General features: G+C 46.1%; 1 protein-coding gene across 1 annotated transcript in view; it reads right to left on the bottom strand.

Annotated features, from left to right (window-relative positions):
- The window catches only part of LOC118362343 (potassium/sodium hyperpolarization-activated cyclic nucleotide-gated channel 1-like), an 88,676-nt gene that overhangs the window by 26,407 nt on the left and 40,639 nt on the right, over positions 1-21,630 (bottom strand). The window contains exons 3-4 of the mRNA XM_052481105.1: positions 14,769-14,930; positions 12,289-12,507 (exon numbers count right to left, since the gene is read on the bottom strand). Coding sequence (XP_052337065.1) covers positions 12,289-12,507; positions 14,769-14,930 — 381 coding nt within the window. The remainder of the gene's footprint in view (positions 1-12,288; positions 12,508-14,768; positions 14,931-21,630) is intronic.

Here is a 21,630-nt window from a genome sequence, read left to right as displayed (position 1 = left end):
CTCTCCCCAGTAGCCTCCTGTACCTCTCTACTCACTCTCTCCTCCTGGATGCAAATCTTTACCAAATCAAACATGCATAATTGATTTCCCAAAAGAGATGTCAGCCACTTGATTGTAATTTCTAAACCTTTCTGTCTCCCCCTCGACTCTGACTCCCTCTCTCCATCCGTGCCTTCCATATGAGTAAGGTAGACACAGTGTTCATTGAAGCCTTGAACATCGGCACCCTGACACCCCCACCCCATTCAGAGCTCTCGACAAGTCAACAGAAAATAAAGGAGCATATAACACTGGCTACACTTATGATGTCGATCTGAATGTTCTGTTGTTAAAGGAGAGCTCTACGTGCGCCATGACATTTCAATTCAGGACTTTCGTGCCATTGTCTTGTGGAGGTAGTCCAGATGTAATTGAATTCAGGGCTGTGAGAGCAGAGCAGTCAATGGCAGCAGAAGCAGAAGTTAATCCAGCAGCCAGTGACTGTGAGACAGCCTGTGAAGGAGGATAAGTGATGCTGGCGGGGTGACTCCTAGACATTTGAGTGTTTCTGGACTCTACAGAGGTATGTTATCTGTGTCTTCTACAGTGGTGTAACTCATATTCTCGGCATGCCTGCTTCACTCTTGTAATTGGCTATTTTCATAACCAGGGAGGTGGGGGCTCAGGGATGTTTGGAAATTCTAACCATTTACATAGCTATGATAAAGAATTACAAGAGTGTTAAAGAATATTCAGATTTCCCCAATACAGCATCCCAAGTGGCGCAAGCGGTCTAAGGTACTGCATGGCAGTGCTACAGGCATCATTACAGGTCCGGGTTCAATCCCGCCGACCGCGCCTGGGAGTCCCATGAGGCGGCGCACAATTGACCCAGCATCATCATCATTAGGGGAGGGTTTGGCCGTCTGGGATGTCCTTGTCCCATCACGCTCTAGTGACTCCTTGTGGCGCCCGGCTGCATGCACGCTGACTTCAGGTTGCCAGCTGTACAGTGTTTCCTCCGATACATTGGTGCCTGGACCTTCTCCTCTCCCGAGTCCGTACGGGAGTTGCAGCGATGGGACAAGACTGTAACTACTAGTTGGATATCATAAAATTATAATAAATAAATACATTTCCCCAATACACTATTCAGTATTCAATATTATATATATATATATATATATATATATATATATATATATATATTTGTTTCCAAATTGTATTTTTTACAAGATGTGAAAATATATGATCAAGCAGCTAGCATTTTGAAGGGGTACCTCGGGGCCTTAATTCAGCAGTGAGACGTTTCTCTGAGGAGAGGAAGAGAGGGGACTTGAACCTCCTTCAGATTAACACCACCAACCAGGTCCAGGCTAATGACAATAGCTCTTACGGCAAGACACAAAAAGTCGCTCAACTTATCCACAGCTATACTCTAAGAAAAAAAGGTGCTATCTAGAACCTAAAAGGATTCTTTGGCTGACCCCATATGAGAACCCTTTGAAGAACCCTTTTTGGTTCCAGGTAGAACCACCAACCAGGTCCAGGCCTGGAAAAAGGGTTCTCCTATGGGGACAGCTTAAAAACCCATTTGGAAACCTTTATTCTATGAGTGCAGGCTACTGTTTGTCCGTGGCTTGATTGTCTTTCATTAAATAGCAGAAAACAAATGATCCAGTCGACATGCATACCGGTTATAGACTATGGGGATATTGTCTACATGAATGCAGCTGCCACTGTATTGAAGACATTGGACGCAGTTTATCATAGCGCACTACTTTTTATTTCAGATGATAGGTTCAGTACACATCACTGCATTCTGTATCAGAAACTGCATACATTTCCACCGTACCTTACTTCATGGTTAATTTATAGACGTATGAGACATCAGACCCGGCCTCAGGGAGATCCCTTCCATCTACACTGAGTTAGGTAAAAACCTGATGTTATTTTCTCTGCATCTGCCTTGTGGAATGATCTCCAAGGCTCTCTAAAGCTGGATGAATTGGTGCCTCGAGGCCAATTCAAAAGGCTGACTGAGGACCTTTTTACTGAAGATTGTGTTTGTTTTATAGGATTTTGTTTTGCTTTTAGTGTATTGATGTGTATTATTGATGTGTATTATTGATGTGTATATGTGTACTCTATATTAATGTTTTTTGATGTCTATTAATGATTTTTATGAACTGGGTGGTTCAAGCCCAGAATGCTGATTGTCTGAAAGCCTTGGTATATCAGAACGTATGACAAAACATTTCTTTTTACTGCTCTAATTACATTGGTAACCAGTTTATAATAACAATAAGGCACCTCGGGGGTTTGTGGTATGTGGCCAAAAAAATACGGTTACGGGCTGTATCCAGGCACTCTGCTTTGTGTTGTGCATAAGAACAGCCCTTAGCTGTGGTATATTGGCCATATACCACACCCCCTTTGTGCTTTCTTGCTTAAGTATATTGTATTTTGATGTGTATTGATGTTTTTTGATGTGTTTGCAGGTCTCACCTGAGAAAGAGACCTTGGTCTCAGCATGACGCCCTGTCAAAATAAAGGTTAAATCAAATTGTATGAGCTCTCTAACCTATTCCTTTCTCCTACACATGGGGTAGGAAACTAGATCCAGCCGCCAGATTGTTTTCAGAGCGGATGGTCGGTAAGCCGGAACATCATTAGAATAATTTGAACATTGCAAATTGAGCCCAACAAAGCCCAAAAAGAGATTGTATTCGAAAAGAACAATCATTTCCTACCTTGATTACATTGACACACGATCACGTCTCTTTTTTTATTCGTGGGAATAAATAGGAACGGGTTTTCTAAATTAATCTCATTTGAACTTAATTCCTGGTGATTTTACAGTCTTTTTTGTATTACCAAAACTACAATTCCCAAGTTGCTCTTTCCCTCCCTCCACCTCCCTCGCTCCCTTCCTTAACCCATTTAATCCCATCAGTCACAATAGTGAGAGAAAAAAACGAACAATTAATACATTGAGTCCATGATGCTTGTGGTATATGATAATATCTTAGAGGTCATATTTGTGACCAATGGGAAAATACAGTGGCTCCACCTTATACAGCGCATTCGGAAAGTTTTCAAACCCCTTGACTTTTCCACTTTTTGTTACGTTACAGCCTGATTCTAAAATTGACTAAGTTATATATTTTTGCTTATCAATTCACACACAATACCCCATAATGACAACATTTTTTAAATATATACAGTGCCTTGCGAAAGTATTCGGCCCCCTTGAACTTTGCGACCTTTTGCCACATTTCAGGCTTCAAACATAAAGATATAAAACTGTATTTTTTTGTGAAGAATCAACAACAAGTGGGACACAATCATGAAGTGGAACAACATTTATTGGATATTTCAAACTTTTATATGTATATATATATATATATATATTTTTTTTTAGAAATGTCTGGCAGCTCTAGGAAGAGTCTTGGTGGTTTCAAACTTCTTTAATTTAAGAATGATGGAGGACACTGTGTTCTAGGGGACCTTCAATGCTGCAGAAATGTTTTGGTACCCTTCCCCAGATCTGTGCCTCAACACAATCCTGTCTTGGAGCTCTACAGACATTTCCTTCGACCTCATGACTTGGTTTTTGCTCTAACACGCACTGTCAATGTAATGGGTGCGTGCTGGTAACAGGGAAGTCAGGTGCAGGAGAGTGAACTTGGTATAAACGGAGCAGTTTAATAAATGCTAAAAAAAAACGCTGAAAACCAGTATATCCAAAAATAACATAAAAGGGTACAAAACCCATCACACACCAGAACATGACTTGCACAAAACATACAACAAACAATCACAGACAAGGACATGAGGGGAAACAGAGGGTTAAATACACAACATGTAATTGATGGGATTGGAACCAGGTGTGTAGGAAGACAAGACAAAACCAATGGAAAATGAAAAATGGATCAGCGATGGCTAGAAGGTCGGTGACGTCGACCGCCGAACACCGCCCGAACAAAGGAGAGGGACCAACTTTTGCGGAAGTCGTGACAATCAACTGTGGGACCTTACTGTGTATAAACAGGTGTGCCATTCCAAATCATGTCCAATCAAATGGATTTACCACAGGTGGACTCGAATCAAATTGTAGATACATCTCAAGGATGATCAATGGAAACAGGATGCACCTGAGCTAAAATTCAAGTCTCATAGCAAAGGGTATGAATACTTATGTAAATAAGGTATTTCAGTTTTTTTTTTAAACATTTGCAACAATTTCTTTAAACCTGTTTTCGCTTTGTCATTATGGGGTATTGTGTGTAGATTGATGAGGGGAAAAAAATATTTCATCAATTTTAGAATAAAGTAACAAAATGTGTAAAAAGTCAAGGGGTCTGAATACTTTCCAAATGCACCGTATATATTTAATCATAGCAGATTATATCTTTTTTCAGTAGATTGAAGTTGAGTTTTGTTATGGATATATTTGATCAAAATGATCTTACAGATCATTTGACCATTATGCATTAGTCTTTACATATGTTTAAATCAATGATTTGGACTGTACAACTTCATATTCTGTTAGTTTAATTGGCCATGTACAGACCCATGAACGGAATAAGTATAAGAACTTCACACATATTTTCTGTCAATAAAGTTGTTAAGTCTCTCTTGCACAATGGTAGACCTGGTTGATCAGATTATTGGGACATAGCCACAGGTGTAAACCTGGTTCGTATGGGTATTTGGGCTGAGATATTCCGGTGTAGATCTGGTTTATATTAGTATTGGGACTCAGTCACAGGCATAAACTTGGTTCGTATGGGTATTTGGGCTGAGATATTCCGGTGTAGATCTGGTTTATATTAGTATTGGGACTCAGTCACAGGTGTAAACCTGGTTCGTATGGGTATTTGGGCTGAGATATTCCGGTGTAGATCTGGTTTATATTAGTATTGGGACTCAGTCACAGGTATAAACCTGGTTCGTATGGGTATTTGGGCTGAGATATTCCGGTGTAGATCTGGTTTATATTAGTATTGGGACTCAGTCACAGGTGTAGACCCGGCAGACTGCCTGCCGTTCTGTACCTTGTCACACCACCCTGGATTACTGACCTCTGCCTGCCCTGACCCCATGACTGCCTGCCGTTCTGTACTTTATGGACTGTGATCTGGATATTCTGCCTGCCCTGACCCCATGACTGCCTGCCGTTCTGTAGGACTGTTATCTGGGTTTATATTAGACTGCCTGCCGTTCTGTATTTATGGACTGATCTGGATTACAGTCAATGACTGCCTGCCGTTCTGTACTTTATGAACTCTGTCTGGATTAAACCTGCCTGCCCTGACCCCATGACTGCCTGCCGTTCTGTACTTTATGGACTGTGATGGATTACTGACCTCTGTGCCCTGACCCCATGACTGCCTGCCGTTCTGTACTTTATGAACTCTGATCTGGATTACTGACCTCTGCCTGCCCTGACCCCATGACTGCCTGCCGTTCTGTACTTTATGGACTGTGATCTGGATTACTGACCTCTGCCTGCCCTGACCCCATGACTGCCTGCCGTTCTGTACTTTATGAACTCTGATCTGGATTACTGACCTCTGCCTGCCCTGACCCCATGACTGCCTGCAGTTCTGTACCTTGTAACACCACTCTGGATTACTGACCTCTGCCATCCCTGACCCCATGACTACTGAACTCTGATCTGCTGACCTCTGCCTGCCCTGACCCCATGACTGCCTGCCGTTCTGTACTTTATGAACTCTGATCTGGATTACTGACCTCTGCCTGCCCTGACCCCATGACTGCCTGCCGTTCTGTACTTTATGAACTCTGATCTGGATTACTGACCTCTGCCTGCCCCCATGACTGCCCATGGACTGCTGGATTACTGCCTCTGCCTTGACCCCATGACTGCCTGCCGTTCTGTACTTTATGAACTCTGATCTGGATTACTGACCTCTGCCTGCCCTGACCCCATGACTGCCTGCCGTTCTGTACTTTATGAACTCTGATCTGGATTACTGACCTCTGCCTGCCCTGACCCCATGACTGCCTGCCGTTCTGTACTTTATGGACTCTGATCTGGATTACTGACCTCTGCCTACCCCTTGACCTGTCGTTTTGTCTGACCCCTGATCTAGTAATAAACGTGTGTTACTTCGACACTGTCTGCACCTGAGTCTTCTCCTGAAACGTGTTAGAAAGTGGGTAACAGGGCTGAGAAAGGCAAGTAACAGGGATGAGGTGTATTGGCAGAGGAACTAGGGGTTATGAGTAATAAATAGAGCATTTAGGGCTAGGAAATGGGTGTATTTGGGAAGAAATGGGTTAATGTACAAAGCACAGTTCCAGTGAATGCACAGTACCCGAGGAGGAACGATGACTGTTTCATTGAATAGTTCTGATGAGGGATTGAAGCTGGGGAGAAGAGAACAGAGGGTCTCTGAAGCCTCAGTAGCACCCAGGATTAATCAGCTTCAGGGCCTTCTTCCATTAGTCCTTCACCAATTAGACCCTGCCTTAATTGCCAAGTGTTCATTAGAGATGTACAGGGGAGGGGCTGGACACTGTGCACCATGCACTCACTGTCATTTGCTTCTACATCCATTTGGGGCTGCTGGCATGTCACAACACGCTGCTTAGCCTCCCAACAACACAAGCCCCTTCTGGGGTTCCCAGGCTACTCTCACAATCCTTACCCAACACTGCCAAGAACCGGTAGGATACAAACAAACAAACACAGACACAAAGCAGCAGTGGAAACCCAGAATGCTGGTGTTGTGTCCATTAGCATCAGGACACTACAGTAGACCCCCCCGATGTGATGTGACATGGTTCACATCAGTAGAACCCCCCCCTCCTCCTCTTCCCAGTTTAGTGAGGGATTAACCAGTGAAGAGACACACTGGGCTCTGGCCTGCCTGGGATCTGGCCTGCCTGCCAAACCGCAATGCAGATAGATGTACTGTCAGGGACTTACCATGTTGACTGCCGGCCACCATTTTGTAATTTACTGTAGTTGAGAGAAAATAAGTGACTGGGGAGAGAGGGAGAGTGCGTACTATGCTGTATACTAAGAATGGTATGATCGTGATGGTCTGGGAATAGTAAACGGTTTGGGGTTCAAGATTCTCACTGTCCTGATGCCATAGGACTAGCTTGAGGAATTGACTAAATACCCATCATGATAATGGAAATAACTACATGCTAACACCACACATATCAAGGGTTTAGAAAGGTCTCGTTTTTCTGATATCTTGGTAGGAAAATGAGAATATTTTTTCCCCTGGTTTCTCTCACTTCCACTGTTACATGAGGTTACAGACATGCAGTCGGGGAGGGAAACAGGCATATGTACAGTCCCATAAAGATGTGCTGCTGCCTGTGCCCTCAATCTGGAGAGATGGAATTCCCTTTGTGTGATATGGGTCTCAACATGCCGTAGCTGTGATGCTGGAATCCATGGGGAAATCTGGAGTCTACCCTTTCCAACTCACACCTTAAAATAATTGTAGGCTAGCAGAGACACATGCATGGAGCACGGTAATACTGGGGGTTTGAGGGAGGGAAGGGGTGAGCTGAGGAACAATCTCATGCACATATTCCCTTTGTGGGATTGAGGGGGGACAGAGGGACAGGGAGAGGCACAGAGTATGACACCACCTGGGACGCGCACCCCTCCAGGCAATTCTCAAAATGTTGGGATGTTACCAAAAAAAGAGAAAAAAAGAAAAACTTGAATGATAAAATCAGCAGAAAGCATTTTCCCTGTTGACTTTGTTTCCCGCTGATTCCGTCTGAACTGAGCGAAGAAGAGTCAGATTGTTGTTGGCTAATATGGAAAAAAAACCTTGCTCCTGAAATAAATCGAAAGTATATCTACTATCTGGCTCCCGTGTCACAGTTCAAGCCACAGCATTTGAGAGTATGATAACTCAGGCTCTCCGCTTTGTACCAGTTACCAGAGTTCCTGCTTCCTTTTAAGGGCTCATTTAAGCTTGCTTGCTAGCTTCTGACAGCCTGCCGTTTATCACATGGAGGCACATTGTAATAGAACTCTCTATTCACAGCAGATTATACCCAGGCTTTCTGATGATCATTTTATTGCCGTCTTTGTGCATTGCAAACATCCCTCCCATCTTCTTTCTGCAACATACTTCTGAACTATTCTCTCCCTTCCCTCTCTCTCTCTCTTCCCCCTCTCTCTGCCCAGAGGGGATATACCCAGACTGTGTTTCTTGGTCAAGTTAAACTGTTACCAGTATGTCACCTAAAGACTGTCACCTTACCACTCCTGCAGCTCTCATCTTGCCCAATGTCCATACATCCCTGTCTGTAGAGGTTCCCTCTCTGTAGCCACTCCCTCCTCCCCTATGCTCTAATGACTGTAGGAGCCTGTGAATCTGGTCAGGGTCAGAGGGAGGAAGGGAGGCAGCTAACTGAGCAGATAAATGTGGCGTGTTGTGTCGTTTGGCTCTGCTTCCCTCTCCTCTGTTCTGGTTTCACTCATTGAGCTGAGGACTTTATTTTTTACCTTTATTTTACTAGGCAAGTCAGTTAAGAACAAATTCTTATTTTCAATGACAGCCTAGGAACAGTGGGTTAACTGCCTGTTCAGGGGCAGAACGACAGATTTGTACCTTGTCAGCTCGGGGATTTGAACTTGCAACCTTTCGGTTACTAGTCCAACGCTCTAACCACTAGGCTACCCTGCCGCCCCACTCCAGTCTCCTGTGTCCTCTCCTCTCTGTGTAAATGGGAAGGAAGCCTGAACACTGTCCCCTTGGGGTGATCGTGCCTGTTGGTCCACGCCAACAGCAGAACAGAGCAGTTCCACACATAAAGCAGAGTTCTGTCAGAACATAGGCCCACAGACCGACAGTTTAACAGTCCACACGATTACTGTAGCAATGATGCCCTTCTATCCTGCACCTTTCTGTCCTGCTCACTTCAAATCCGCAGGCTGATCCCAAAGCGAGAGCCTCACCCTGCAGAGCTACCTGCCCTACCCTCACTGCTAATGTGACAACGTAGAACCACACCCCGTTCTCCAATCCAATCCTCTGGTAGGACAGGGCCAGTGTGATGACTGGGCGAGTTTGTCCATTGGCTGCTGGTGCAGTGTCAGCTGGTTTCTCTCTAGGCAGGAGGCCCTGGAGACAGAACAGAAACAGCTGTGCCCTTCCATGACACAGATCAGATGGGCAACAACTGGACCACTGGCTGAACATGGCCACCTGTCCTCCCAAAGCTGCAGGGGATTGTGCTGTATGGAGCTTCTTGTCTGGATTATGGCACTAGCTTACTACTAGAAATCAGAGTGGATTCTACAGGCCTGGATCCTTTTGTTACACAACACTAACACACACTGACCTAAAAGGCCAATCACGTTGTCTGTCTGTCTGTCTGTCTGTCTGTCTGTCTGTCTGTCTGTCTGTCTTTCTAGCATTCTAGCTAGAGACACGTCCTGGCCAACATGTCCTGGCCAGGCCACTTCATCTAACACTGCTTGACCTTCAGCACAGCAGTACAGTGGCCACTAATGGTGGAACTGTCTGGTGTCTAGCTACAGCCTCGACAGGGAGAAACAAGGAGCGACAGGGAGAAACAGGGAGAGACAGGGAGCGACAGGGAGAAACAGGGAAAAACAGGGAGTGACAGGGAGCGACAGGGAGAAACAGGGAACGACAGGGAGCGACAGGGAGAAACAGGGAAAAACAGGGAGTGACAGTGAGAAACAGGGAGCGACAGGGAGAAACAGGGAGCGACAGGGAGAAACAGGGAAAAACCGGGAGTGACAGGGAAAAACAGGGAGTGACAGGGAAAAACAGGGAGCGACAGGGAGAAACAGGGAGCGGCAGGGAGAGACAGGGAGAAACAGGGAGCGACAAGGAGAAACAGGGAGAGACAGGGAGAGACAGGGAAAAACAGGGAGCGACAGGGAGAAACAGGGAGCGACAGGGAGAAACAGGGAGAAACAGGGAAAAACAGGGAGCGACAGGGAGAGACAGGGAGAAACAGGGAAAACAGGGAGCGACAGGGAGAGACAGGGAAAAACAGGGAGCGGGGAAAACAGGGAGAAACAGGGAGCGACAGGGAGAAACAGGGAAAACAGGGAGCGACAGGGAGACAGGGAGAGACAGGGAGAAACAGGGAAAACAGGGAGCGACAGGGAGAGACAGGGAAAAACAGGGAGCGACAGGGAGAAACAGGGAGCGACAGGGAGAGACAGGGAGAAACAGGGAAAAACAGGGAGCGACAGGGAGAGACAGGGAAAACAGGGAGCGACAGGGAGAAACAGGGAGGGAAAACAGGGAGAGACAGGGAGGGAGACAGGGAGAGACAGGGAAAAACAGGGAGCGACAGGGAGAGACAGGGAAAAACAGGGAGCGACAGGGGAAAACAGGGAGAAACAGGGAAAAACAGGGAGCAGAGAGACAGGGAGGGAGCGACAGACAGGGGGAAAGAGACAGGGAGGGAAAAACAGGGAGCAGGGAAGAAGGGAAAAACAGGGAGCGAAAGAAACAGGGAGCGACAGGGAGAAACAGGGAAAAACAGGGAGCGACAGGGAGAGAAAAACAGGGAGCGACAGGGAAAACAGGGAGCAGGGAGCAGGGAAGAACAGGGAAAAAAACAGGGAGAAACAGGGAAAAACAGGGAGGGAGACAGGGAAAAACAGGGAGCGACAGGGAAAACAGGGAGCGACAGGGAAAACAGGGAGAAACAGGGAGCAGGGAGCAGGGAGCAGGGAAAAGGGAAAAACAGGGAGCGACAGGTAAAAGGGAGCGAGCGACAGGGAGCGACAGGGAAAAAAACAGGGAGAGACAGGGAGCGACAGGGAAAAACAGGGAGCGACAGGGAGAGACAGGGAAAAACAGGGAGCGACAGGGAGAGACAGGGAGCGAGGGAGCGACAGGGAGAAAAACAGGGACACAGGGAAAAACAGGGAGCGAACAGGGAAAAGCGACAGGGAAAAACAGGGAGCGACAGGGAGAGACAGGGAACAGGGACAGGGAGAAACAGGGAGGGAAAAACAGGGACAGGGAGAGACAGGGAGCGACAGGGAGAGACAGGGAGCGACAGGGAGTGACAGGGAGAGACAGGGAGCAACAGGGAGAAACAGGGAGCTATGGAAGGCAGCATCCAGACAGACCGTGCTTAATTATTGGACACAGAAAGATAAATGGGAAAACACACTCTTAAATATTTATTGCAATTTATAGTGCTAATGTTCCTCCAGGCAGACCGAGAGTGGGGAGAATGGGGAGATGGTGGCTGAGAATGGGCCCTGCTCCACGTGCTGATCTGTGGTGAGGAGTCCCAGGCGGGACAGCTGTTAATAAGCCTAATATTATTGGCAGCAAGCGGAGCACCTCTAAAGCAGGACTAGACTGAGCGCAGACGGCTGTCTGCTCCCCTCTTGTTCAACAAGAATTCTGCATCCACAGCAATAATCATGCAGCCAGTCCAAATCCATAGCACAGCAGTTTGGTGGTTGTGTGTCTATCTGGAGACCACATTGGATGCCAGTCTCCTGCCTACGTTGATCCCTCCTGGTGTGAAGGACAGGCTTTTGATTCTTCAAACACCCACACAAATATACAATGTCTCAGTGCACACATTACAGGAAGCAGACTCTCGCTCACACACACATACAGTGGGTATCCAGAGACACTGGTTGGCTATGCTGATTCTGACCTGACTCCCTCACCCATCTCTCTCAGTCTCTCTCTCTCTCTCTCTCTATTTCTCACCAGCACTCCCTCTCTCTCTGAGGGGAGATGTACAGTATGTGGGAGTCTCTACAGCCCCAGCCACTCTCTCCAGGGAGTCTCCTCCCCTGTCACTCTCCACAGATGGTGGGCAATGTGGCCGCCTGGCAGCAAGGTTCATTATCACCCACACTGGGCCCATGGAGAGGCTGGGGCTAGTTTGAGGTGGGCAGGGAGCTGTAGCTAGGAGCTGGGTAGGGCTTCCAAGGCCAACTACCAGGGCCTTTCCCATCCCCACACAGGGGAGCCTGGGACTCTGGCTCTCATGCAGCCCTGAGCACTGCAGCTCACAGGGGTTGAAGGGAGGCGGAGACCTGCATCAATCTGCCCTCATTTAGGTCTGAAACTGAGCTTAACTGTACTGTACTGACTGGCTAATACGCATTTTAAGAAGTCTAATCTGTTCAATGCTTTGGGTGTCCAAATGAAGTCTGGTTGGTTTCATTTCCTAACTCTCCTCTGGGTACAGATATACTGTTCTCCTTACATGTTGATCTCCTGCTGCTTATCCAGTTACCCAGTTATATTCCCATCCATTCTGATCAACGTCACTCACCTTCTCCTGGTACTGCCGACGGGAGGAGTCCAGAGACTGGATGAGTGCGGTGGCGTGACCCACGAACATGGCATAGCAGGTGGCGCCCACGATCATGCTGAGGATGGTGAGCCACACGTCCGTCATGCCCACAGGTGGGTACATGCCGTACCCGATACACAGCATGTGGCTCATGGCTTTGAACAGGGCGTAGGAGTACTGCTGTCCCCATGTGTCGTTCTGGATGGGGGGAGAGAGGTGGCAGAGGGAAGAGAGAGATATGGTGATATGGGGGTACTGTTCTCACTCTGCCAGATGCCTGGAGGGAAAAGGTCAGCAAGCACTAAGACCACCAGAGTCCTTCTTATCATCATCGTCATCGTCAATGTCACCATCATCAACGTCATCATCATTATCATGATCAATGTCATTATCGCCATCATCCTCCTAGTCATCATCATCAACGTCATTATCATCATCATTATCAATGATATTATCGCCATCATCCTCCTAGTCGTCGTCATCATCATCAATGTCATTATCACCATCATTATCGATGTCATTATCGCCATCCTCCTCCTAGTCATCATCAACATCATTATCATCATCATCGTCCTCATCATAATAATCATCCTCATCATCATGTAAGAGGGTAGCCACAGATGTCCTCTTCATCATGCCTCAATAGGAACATCAACACTTGGCTACATCAACATACTGTAGTAATACACTCTCCTATATGTAAGTATTCAGGGGAGAACTGCCTTGGCTGGGCCTTTTCAGCTCGGAGCAGAAACTGAACACAACCATGAGGGTGACTGAATGGATGGAGCCCGAGACACAAGAGGCCTGCAAGGCAAAAAGTAGGTCAGCTATTTAGAAAAATGTGATTTTTCTTTTCTCGTCTCTCGTTTGTGGATAAATTGCCGTTTTTTTCCTTTAGGTCCCGTGGTGGTCCAAGCAGAATCAATATCTGCTCTTTCCTGAGGTGACATGTCCAAATTGCTTTCAAACTCATTTCCACAGGGGTAAAACCTGAGAGATAGGAAAGTTATTAGTACCTCCTAAAAAGGTATAAAACAGATGACCCAATAAGATAATGGGCCAGCTACTGTAAGGAAAGACAATAGCCACAGCACCACTACCCTCTAATTCTTATCAGGCCCAAACCTTTCTGCTCTGAGCAGAAAAGACCCAGCTAAGGCAGTTCTCCACAGTTTTTCATCATGGTGTTGTGTAATGCAGAGCAGGAGTTTAGGTCAAAGCGATCCCTCCCTGACAGTAGACAGCTTGCCATGCCAAAAGTGTTCGCTAGGCTACTGTTTCCACTGACTGACTACTGGCCTGTCTGTCTTTAATTACCTAATTAGAATTTGATGTGATTGTTTTTTATTCACAGATCCCAGATTAATCCTCTTTGAGGGCTGGAGCTGTTTGCCTGCCTTCCGTGAGCTCTACAACAAATCCTCATCATAAATCATCTCTCTCTCTCTCTCTCTCTCTCTCAAAAGGCCCTGTTAGTTTGGAACATGACAGGTTATACTGTGCGTCCGTGTGCCGCGGTTGATTCAGGGTCACACCTCAGGTGTCGCAGAGTCCGGTTATATAACCACAAAGAAAACTTAATTACAGAGGAGAGGGAGGTCATTACGAGACATAGGGCTTTCTTTCCAGCGACTCTGACTCTCTGCATCTCTCTGCATCTCTCTGCATCTCTCTGCATCTCTCTCTCTCTCTCTCTCTCTCTCTCTCTCTCTCTCTCTCTCTCTCTCTCTCTCTCTCTCTCTCTCTCTCTCTCTCTCTCTCTCTCTCTCTCTCTCTCTCTCTCTCTCTCTCTCTCTCTCTCTCTCTCTCTCTCTCTCTCTCTCTCTCTCTCTCTCTCTCTCTCTCTCTCTCTCTCTCTCTCTCTCTCTCTCTCTCTCTCTCTCTCTCTCTCTCTCTCTCTCTCTCTCTCTCTCTCTCTCTCTCTCTCAGACGTGCAGCGGCTAACAATGTGATGAAATTAAAGAACAGCATGAGTGCTCGCTGGAAAATTGTCAATACTTGACCAATATTGGATAAGAGCTTTCTGTCCTCTGAAAGTCATTATTTCATACGAGGCCAAGCTCAACGCCTAGCTCTCACTTACAGAAAACCAAACCATGCAGAGCTTGTGGAGAGAGAGAGCTCCAAATAACTGAAGAAAATGCAGCAAATTGAATAAATGTGGGCGAATAAAGGAGAAAGGAAAAAGAAACATTTGATTTAGGTGGGAAAACGGACAGATATGCAAGGCAGCCATTTCCCATGATGCTACAGGCTTAGCACAGTAATTACAGAGACAGAGAGATGAGATAACAGGGAGGGACTAATCCGATTTAGACAGACTTGGGCTCCGTCTGAAGTGGCGCCCTATTCCACACAGTGTACTTTTGACCAGAGCCCAGTAGTACACTTCCTAGATATTAGGGTGTCATTTTGGATGCTCACCTAGTATTGGAGCACAGCAAAGCACTACTTACCACCATTTTGTTTTTGGACACCCAGCAGTCCTGGGGGAAGTCCTGCAGCATGGGAACCAGGAACTGCAGACATCCGTCCCAGTGGCACAGCAGCAGCATCATACCAATCAGGTTGACGATACGCACCATGGCACTGGCCAGGTCATAGGTCATATGGAAGATCTGAAGAGCAGGACAGGAAGAGGAAAGGACTGTGTTAGGTCACATGGAGGATCTAGAGAGCAGAATACAATACAATACATTATTGTCCATTTTGTGAGAAACAAAAATGTGTCTTCTGTTTAGCGCAAACCCTTCACACATACACGCTGAGGGGCACATGGTCAGCCACAGAGCAGCGCCCCTGGATGGAGAGCAGAACAGGAGGAGGAAGGGAATTGTGTTCGAGCACAAAGACATGTGTAGGCTGGCTGGCAGACAAAGCCCTGGATTACAAAGACCCTTTTCTCCAGGGGTGTTGCCTGTTTACTTTGTTCCCTAACCTTTTGGTCGATACGTTTTATAGTCAAGGTGAAGGACAAGCAGTGGATTTCCTACATGCAACACGTGGGCTGAGCCAGACCACGTTGAGTCTGAATCTGAGCATACGTTCTAGACCGAGGCTACAGTGTTCTCCATCACACATGCAGGACACTAGCCTCAACGTACAGCAACATAACGAACTTCATCTTTGATGTAACACTTGTGCTTTTTTACAGACGTTGACATGGGTGGTCTGTAGAGGATGGTCAGGATGGTCATGTGAGCATGGCTTGGCCTATGAGGAGGCTTTATTGAATCACTCTAATCAACCCCTTAGGTAAGCACACTAACACAAAGTGGATGGAGGGATGGGCAGGCATATGTATGCGTCCCTGCAGACTGAGTGTGGGCAGCCCGGGCGAGCTTTGTTAATCCTAATGATAAATAGACTCATAAGCAGCTACAGGACGCCTACTCTACTCTGGTGTGGATTTTAATGGCTTCAACAATTTAAAGCCACTTAATCCCATTGAGGGCCGCGGTGTGCACTGTTAACTGCTGTTCTCCTTATTACAAGCCACTCAGCGCCATTTAAAAGCTTAAGGCTGAGAGAGGGATATTCCATCTCTCTCGTCTTTGCTGGCGAACGTTGGGAAGAAGGGAGAAGAGAAGCCAGCCACAGTCACACACAGGCAGGCGTTCTCCACCGTTCCTCCTGACCCAGGCTAGATGTCTCCGGTTGACTCCTAAAGCCCAGTGCTTGTTGATCTGACGCTTCGTTGTTTCTATCGGAGTGGCTGTGTGGAAACAACAGACAGGGATCAGGGACTAGTACTGAGACAGGCTGTGTGACGGGTCTCTCTGGGACAGTGTGGACGCTGGGCCATCACATTAGATCACCTCCGTCAGATGGGCCAGCCAGAAAGGGGAGAGACAATAATGTCCCCAAGAAGTTTCTGCTGGGGTAAGAGGGACGCGTCAGGCCGCCAGGCTCCAGAGTGAGTGCATGACAGAGACATCCAGCTAAAGCTCTGGGCGCTTGTTCAAAGTGTTTAGTCCGGGGTATATTTACAGTTGAAGTCGGAAGTTTACATACACCTCAGCCAAATATTTTAACTCAGTCTTTCACAATTCCTGACATTTAATCCTAGTAAAAATTGCCTGTTTTAGGTCAGTTAGGATCAACGCTTTATTTTAAGAATGTGAAATGTCAGAATAATAGCAGAGAGAATGATTTATTTCAGCTTTTATTACTTTCATCACATTCTCAGTGGGTCAGAAATGTACATACACTTAATTAGTATTTGGTAGCATTGCCTTGACATTGTTTAACTTGGGTCAAACGTCTTGGTTAGCCTTCCACAAGCTTCCCACAGTAAGTTGGGTGAATTTTGGCCCATTCCTCCTGTCAGAGCTGGTGTAACTGAGTCAGGTTTGTAGTCCTCCATGCTCGCACACGCTTTTTCAGTTCTTCCCACAAATGTTCTAAGGGATTGTGGTCAGGGCTTTGTGATGGCCACTCCAATACCTTGACTTTGTTGCCCTTAAGACATTTTGCCACAACTTTGGCCATTTGGAAGACCCATTTGTGACCAAGCTTTAACTTCCTGACTGATGTCTTGAGATGTTGCTTCAACATATCCACACAATTTTCCCTCCTAATGATGCCATCTATTTTGTGAAGTGCACCAGTCCCTCCTGCAGCAAACCACCCCCACAACATGATGCTGCCACCCCCGTGCTTCACGGTTGGGATGGTGTTCTTTGGCTTGCAAGTCTCCCCCCTTTTCCTCCAAACATACCAATGGTCATTATGGACAAACAGTTCTATTTTTGTTTCATCAGACCAAAGGACATTTCTCCAAAAAGTATGATCTTTGTCCCCATGTACAGTTGCAAACCGTAGTCTGGCTTTTTAATGGCGGTTTTGGAGCACTGGCTTCTTCCTTGCTGAACGGCCTTTCAGGTTATGTAGATATAGGACTCGTTTTACTGTGGATACTGATACTTTTGTACCTGATTCCTCCAGCATCTTCACAAGGTCAGAACGCACCTCCTTCCTGAGCGGTATGACGGCTGCGTGGTCCCATGGTGTTTATACTTGTGTACTGTTGTTTGTACAGATGAACACGGTACCTTCAGGCATTTGGAAATTGCTCCCAAGGATGAACCAGACTTGTGGAGGTCTACAATTGTTTTTTCCGAGGTCTTGGCTGAGATTTTTTGATTTTCCCATGATGTCAAGCAAAGAGGCACTGAGTTTGAACGTAGAGAAATACATCCACAGGTACACTTACAATTGACTCAAATTATGTCAATCAGGCTATCAGAAGCTTCTAAAGCCATGATGTAATTTTCTGGAATTTGCCAAGCTGTTTAAAGGCACAGTCAACTTAGTGTATGTAAACTTCTGACCCACTGGAATTGTGATACAGTGAATTGTAAGTGAAATAATCTGTCTGTAAACAATTGTTGGAAAAATTACTTGTGTCATGCACAAAGTAGATGTCCTAACCGACTTGCCAAAACTAAAGAAATTTGTGGAGTGGATGAAAAACGAGTTTTAATGACTCCAACCTAAGTGTATGTAAACTTCCGACTTCAACTGTACATCATCTGAGCCGAGTCATTCCCCTGGCTGCGTCCTTCTCACTTAATCTACCAAACCACTCCCTTCTTCTTCACCTCCTCTCTCCCTCTCTCCTCTCCACAGCTGTGCTCCACTCCAAACACAAGGAGGAGATATTGGTTTTTAAAGAGCCCACTCTCTTTCCAAACACAATAATGGTTATGGTAGCTGATACGAGGCAATATATTGTGATGTTGATTCTCCAGCTGGAACTAAATGGCATTCCGTTACATTAAAGAGTTGTCAAAATCCCCATGTGTGTCAAATTAAAAAATAATGACCTACCCCATCCAATCTCACACTTGAGATTGAGATTTTTCTTTTAATTTGTCAAATTGTTTTTCCAAAAGGGGAGAGTGAGCTCTCTGATACATTGGATGCGTTCGTAATGCATTTAAATGTACACATTTCCTGCCCATTCAAAATGGATGATATAAAACATACGTTGTTCAAGCCCACAGGATCTCGTTCACAGCAAAACAATGAATGAATTATCTGTTCACATTTCCCCTTCGAGCATCTTATGTCACGAACATTACAATCGTCATGGAGCTCGTCAACGTGAAGTGTCAAGCTGATAGAGCTAAGAAGGTCGCTTGTTCTTTATATATATATATTGCTCAATTTGAGTAGGGAAGCTACATAGGTGAGATACAAATACCTGTCCAAGACTACTAGTACTGTACAAAGAAAACTCTACTGTCAAATCCCTGTAATTGTTGAAGTTCCATCCCGCTGGGCACGCGGGAATCAACGTTGTTTTCACGTCATTTCAATGAAATTACGTTCAACCAACGTGGAATAGACGTTGACATGATGTGTGTGCCCAGTGGAATGTGCCCTTAAAATACTTTTTGAACTTCTGTACTGAATGGAGTATAAAGCTCTCCTGACAGAATAATGCAATGCAAATCTCCAGACAGTACTGGCAAATGAGACAGAAAAAGAGAGCAGGGGCTTTAACTAGTACATTTCAGTCGGGGGGATTCCTAGCTATATATCTTCCTAGCCTATATCTCCTCTCAGCCTTAACTCAATTACAACAAAAATATTCCCATTCCCACTAAATGGAAAAACAACCTGTTCGTTGTTGGGGGCCAAAAAAACAAATGGCCCTGTTGCTAACCCCTGTCTTACACCAAAACAGACCCTGCCTAATTGCCAAGTGTTCATTAGAGAAGTACAGGGGAGGGGCTGGACACTGTGCACCATGCACTCACTGTCATTTGCTTCTAAAGTCATTTGGGGCTGCTGGCATGTCACAACATGCAGCTTAGCTACACACACACACACACACACACACACACACACACACACACACACACACACACACACACACACACACACACACACACACACACACACACACACACACACACACACACACACACACACACACACACACACACACACACACACACACACACACACACACACACACTGCATTGTAGAGTACAACACATTAAAGGGATGATGGATGGCTGGCCTCTTTGTTTTAATTGATAGGGACATACAATAAGCCTGGCTGGATGACTATCTGGCTAAACAACAGAGCCATGAATGACGAGGGCACCCAGACAATCCACAAAGGCATCTTAAGGGGAGGGGTTCTGACATTGGCAGCCACGTTACTCTATCACTGAACCTCATCAGTGCTCTCAATGGAGAGAGCTATGGACGAGCTCTACTCTGTTTGAAACCAAGGCTTTTACCATCTAGGTGACCTTCAATATCCTTTACATTAATACGGTTAATAGCTAGGGAATGTCTACAACAGAACTAATGACATATCCAACTGTTATGTGTCTGTGTTGTGGTCAAGATGAATAAGAAAAACATGACATCTAATGCATACTGCATATTCACATGTGCATCATCGTTGTCTTCTCAACAAATCGTAAATGGGGAAGGATCATTGCTGCTTTGTTTCTTTTAAAGATTTAAAGAAAGCTAAATTGTCTGAGACGTCACAGTGGAAAGAAAACAGGACCCAGTCCAGAAAGACAGACATGCCCAGACAAGACATCCATTTGATCAATAGGGAGACACCTGATCGTGTCAGGAAGCTATCTGGGACACACAGGAAGTCACAGTCACAGCTGCAGAGTCATCTCAGACAGATGGAGGGAGAGAAGAGTGTGGTCCAGGTGAGGGAGGGAGAGAGAGAGAGAGAGAGAGAGAGAGAGAGAGAGAGAGAGAGAGAGAGAGAGAGAGAGAGAGAGAGAGAGAGAGACAGAGAGAGAGAGAGAGAGAGAGAGAGAGAGAGAGAGAGAGAGAGAGAGAGAGAGAGAGAGAGAGAGAGAGAGAGAGAGAGAGAGAGAGAGAGAGAGAGAGAGAGAGAGAGAGAGAGAGAGAGAGAGAGAGAGAGAGAGAGAGAGAGAGAGAGAGAGAGAGAGAGAGAGAGAGAGAGAGAGAGACAGAGAGAGAGAGAGAGACAGAGAGAGAGAGAGACAGAGAGAGAGAGAGAGAGAGAGAGAGACAGAGAGAGACAGAGAGAGAGAGAGAGAGAGAGAGAGAGAGAGAGAGAGAGAGACAGAGAGAGAGACAGAGAGAGAGAGAGAGAGAGAGAGAGAGAGAGAGAGAGAGAGAGAGAGAGAGAGAGAGAGAGAGAGAATAGATGCATACGTCTGTGAGTGAGACACAGTCAATGTAATGCTATGCTGTGGCATCTGGTGTTTGCCGTCCAGGCTGCTAATGATGATGAATGTCTGGCATCGTGTCAACCACCAAATCCAAGAAAAATCCTATTGTTTCACTGATGCCACCCGCCCCCCTTTTCTGATTTTAGTTCAACACTGGGCTAGATTTCAGTATAAAAGGACAACATGGGCGACACAGTAAAAAGCCCTGACAAAATGCCAGACCCTCATCCACACTGTAATGGTAGACAAGGGAGTTGTGTAGGTAAAGAAATGGCGGTGACAGAGAGAAAGAACCACATGGGGCCACTCTTTCATCAGCTGTCTATACAAGCTTTGGCCTGGAGGGCTTTTGAGGAAGCCACAGAACGCTTTCATTCAGCTTCCTACCGAGAAGCATCGATGGGTGCGTGCCGGATTACACATTTTAATGTAGAAGTCTTCTAAGGGGCCCTGCTGTGGGTATTAATATAACACAAGGCACATTCACAGACAGTCTTGAGGACCTGTCAGTCTTGCTGGCAAGCCTCATTGTGCACTCAATAATACCCCATTAAACCTTTTCTTCTTTCTTATCAGTGAAACAGCAGTCCTTGGTCAAGGTACGGGTCACCAAGTGGAGGACTGATTGGCTGATTTGCATTATTTACATATTTTGTGTGTGCTGATTTATTGGGTGGAAAATGAATGGAAGTGCCCTCCCTCCATCCCTCCCTCGTGGTGTGCCTGCCTGCCTGGCGACCACGTGGCTCACTCTTATCGAAGCACCTTGGGATTTCTTTCTGTGGCATATCGGATCCTTCCCCCTCCATCCTGCACACAGCCAGTTGGGCAGAAAAGCCATCCATCTTAACAATCCCAGATGCCAATATTAATAGAGATGGACTCCCTGCCTCAATGCACTAAACAAACACAGATGGTGGTGCTCCAAAAGCTCCTGACACCAAGTTCAAAACACTGTGGAATTGTCTGCCATGTTGACAACGATCCACCGCCGCCCACTAATGTTATTCTTCTTTAAGTCGGAAAAGTATTTAAGGATGTTCTTTCTCTCTTTCTGCAAAATTAAGTGCAGCGAAGTGCTGACTGAGATTTTTTAAAATCCAAATCTGGGGCTTGATGCTCTGGCTTT

Source organism: Oncorhynchus keta, chromosome 2, assembly GCF_023373465.1.
Source record: "Oncorhynchus keta strain PuntledgeMale-10-30-2019 chromosome 2, Oket_V2, whole genome shotgun sequence".
Lineage (NCBI taxonomy): Eukaryota > Metazoa > Chordata > Actinopteri > Salmoniformes > Salmonidae > Oncorhynchus > Oncorhynchus keta.
Note: the sequence above shows the minus strand (reverse complement) of the source record. Positions and strands in the feature narration are given on the sequence as shown.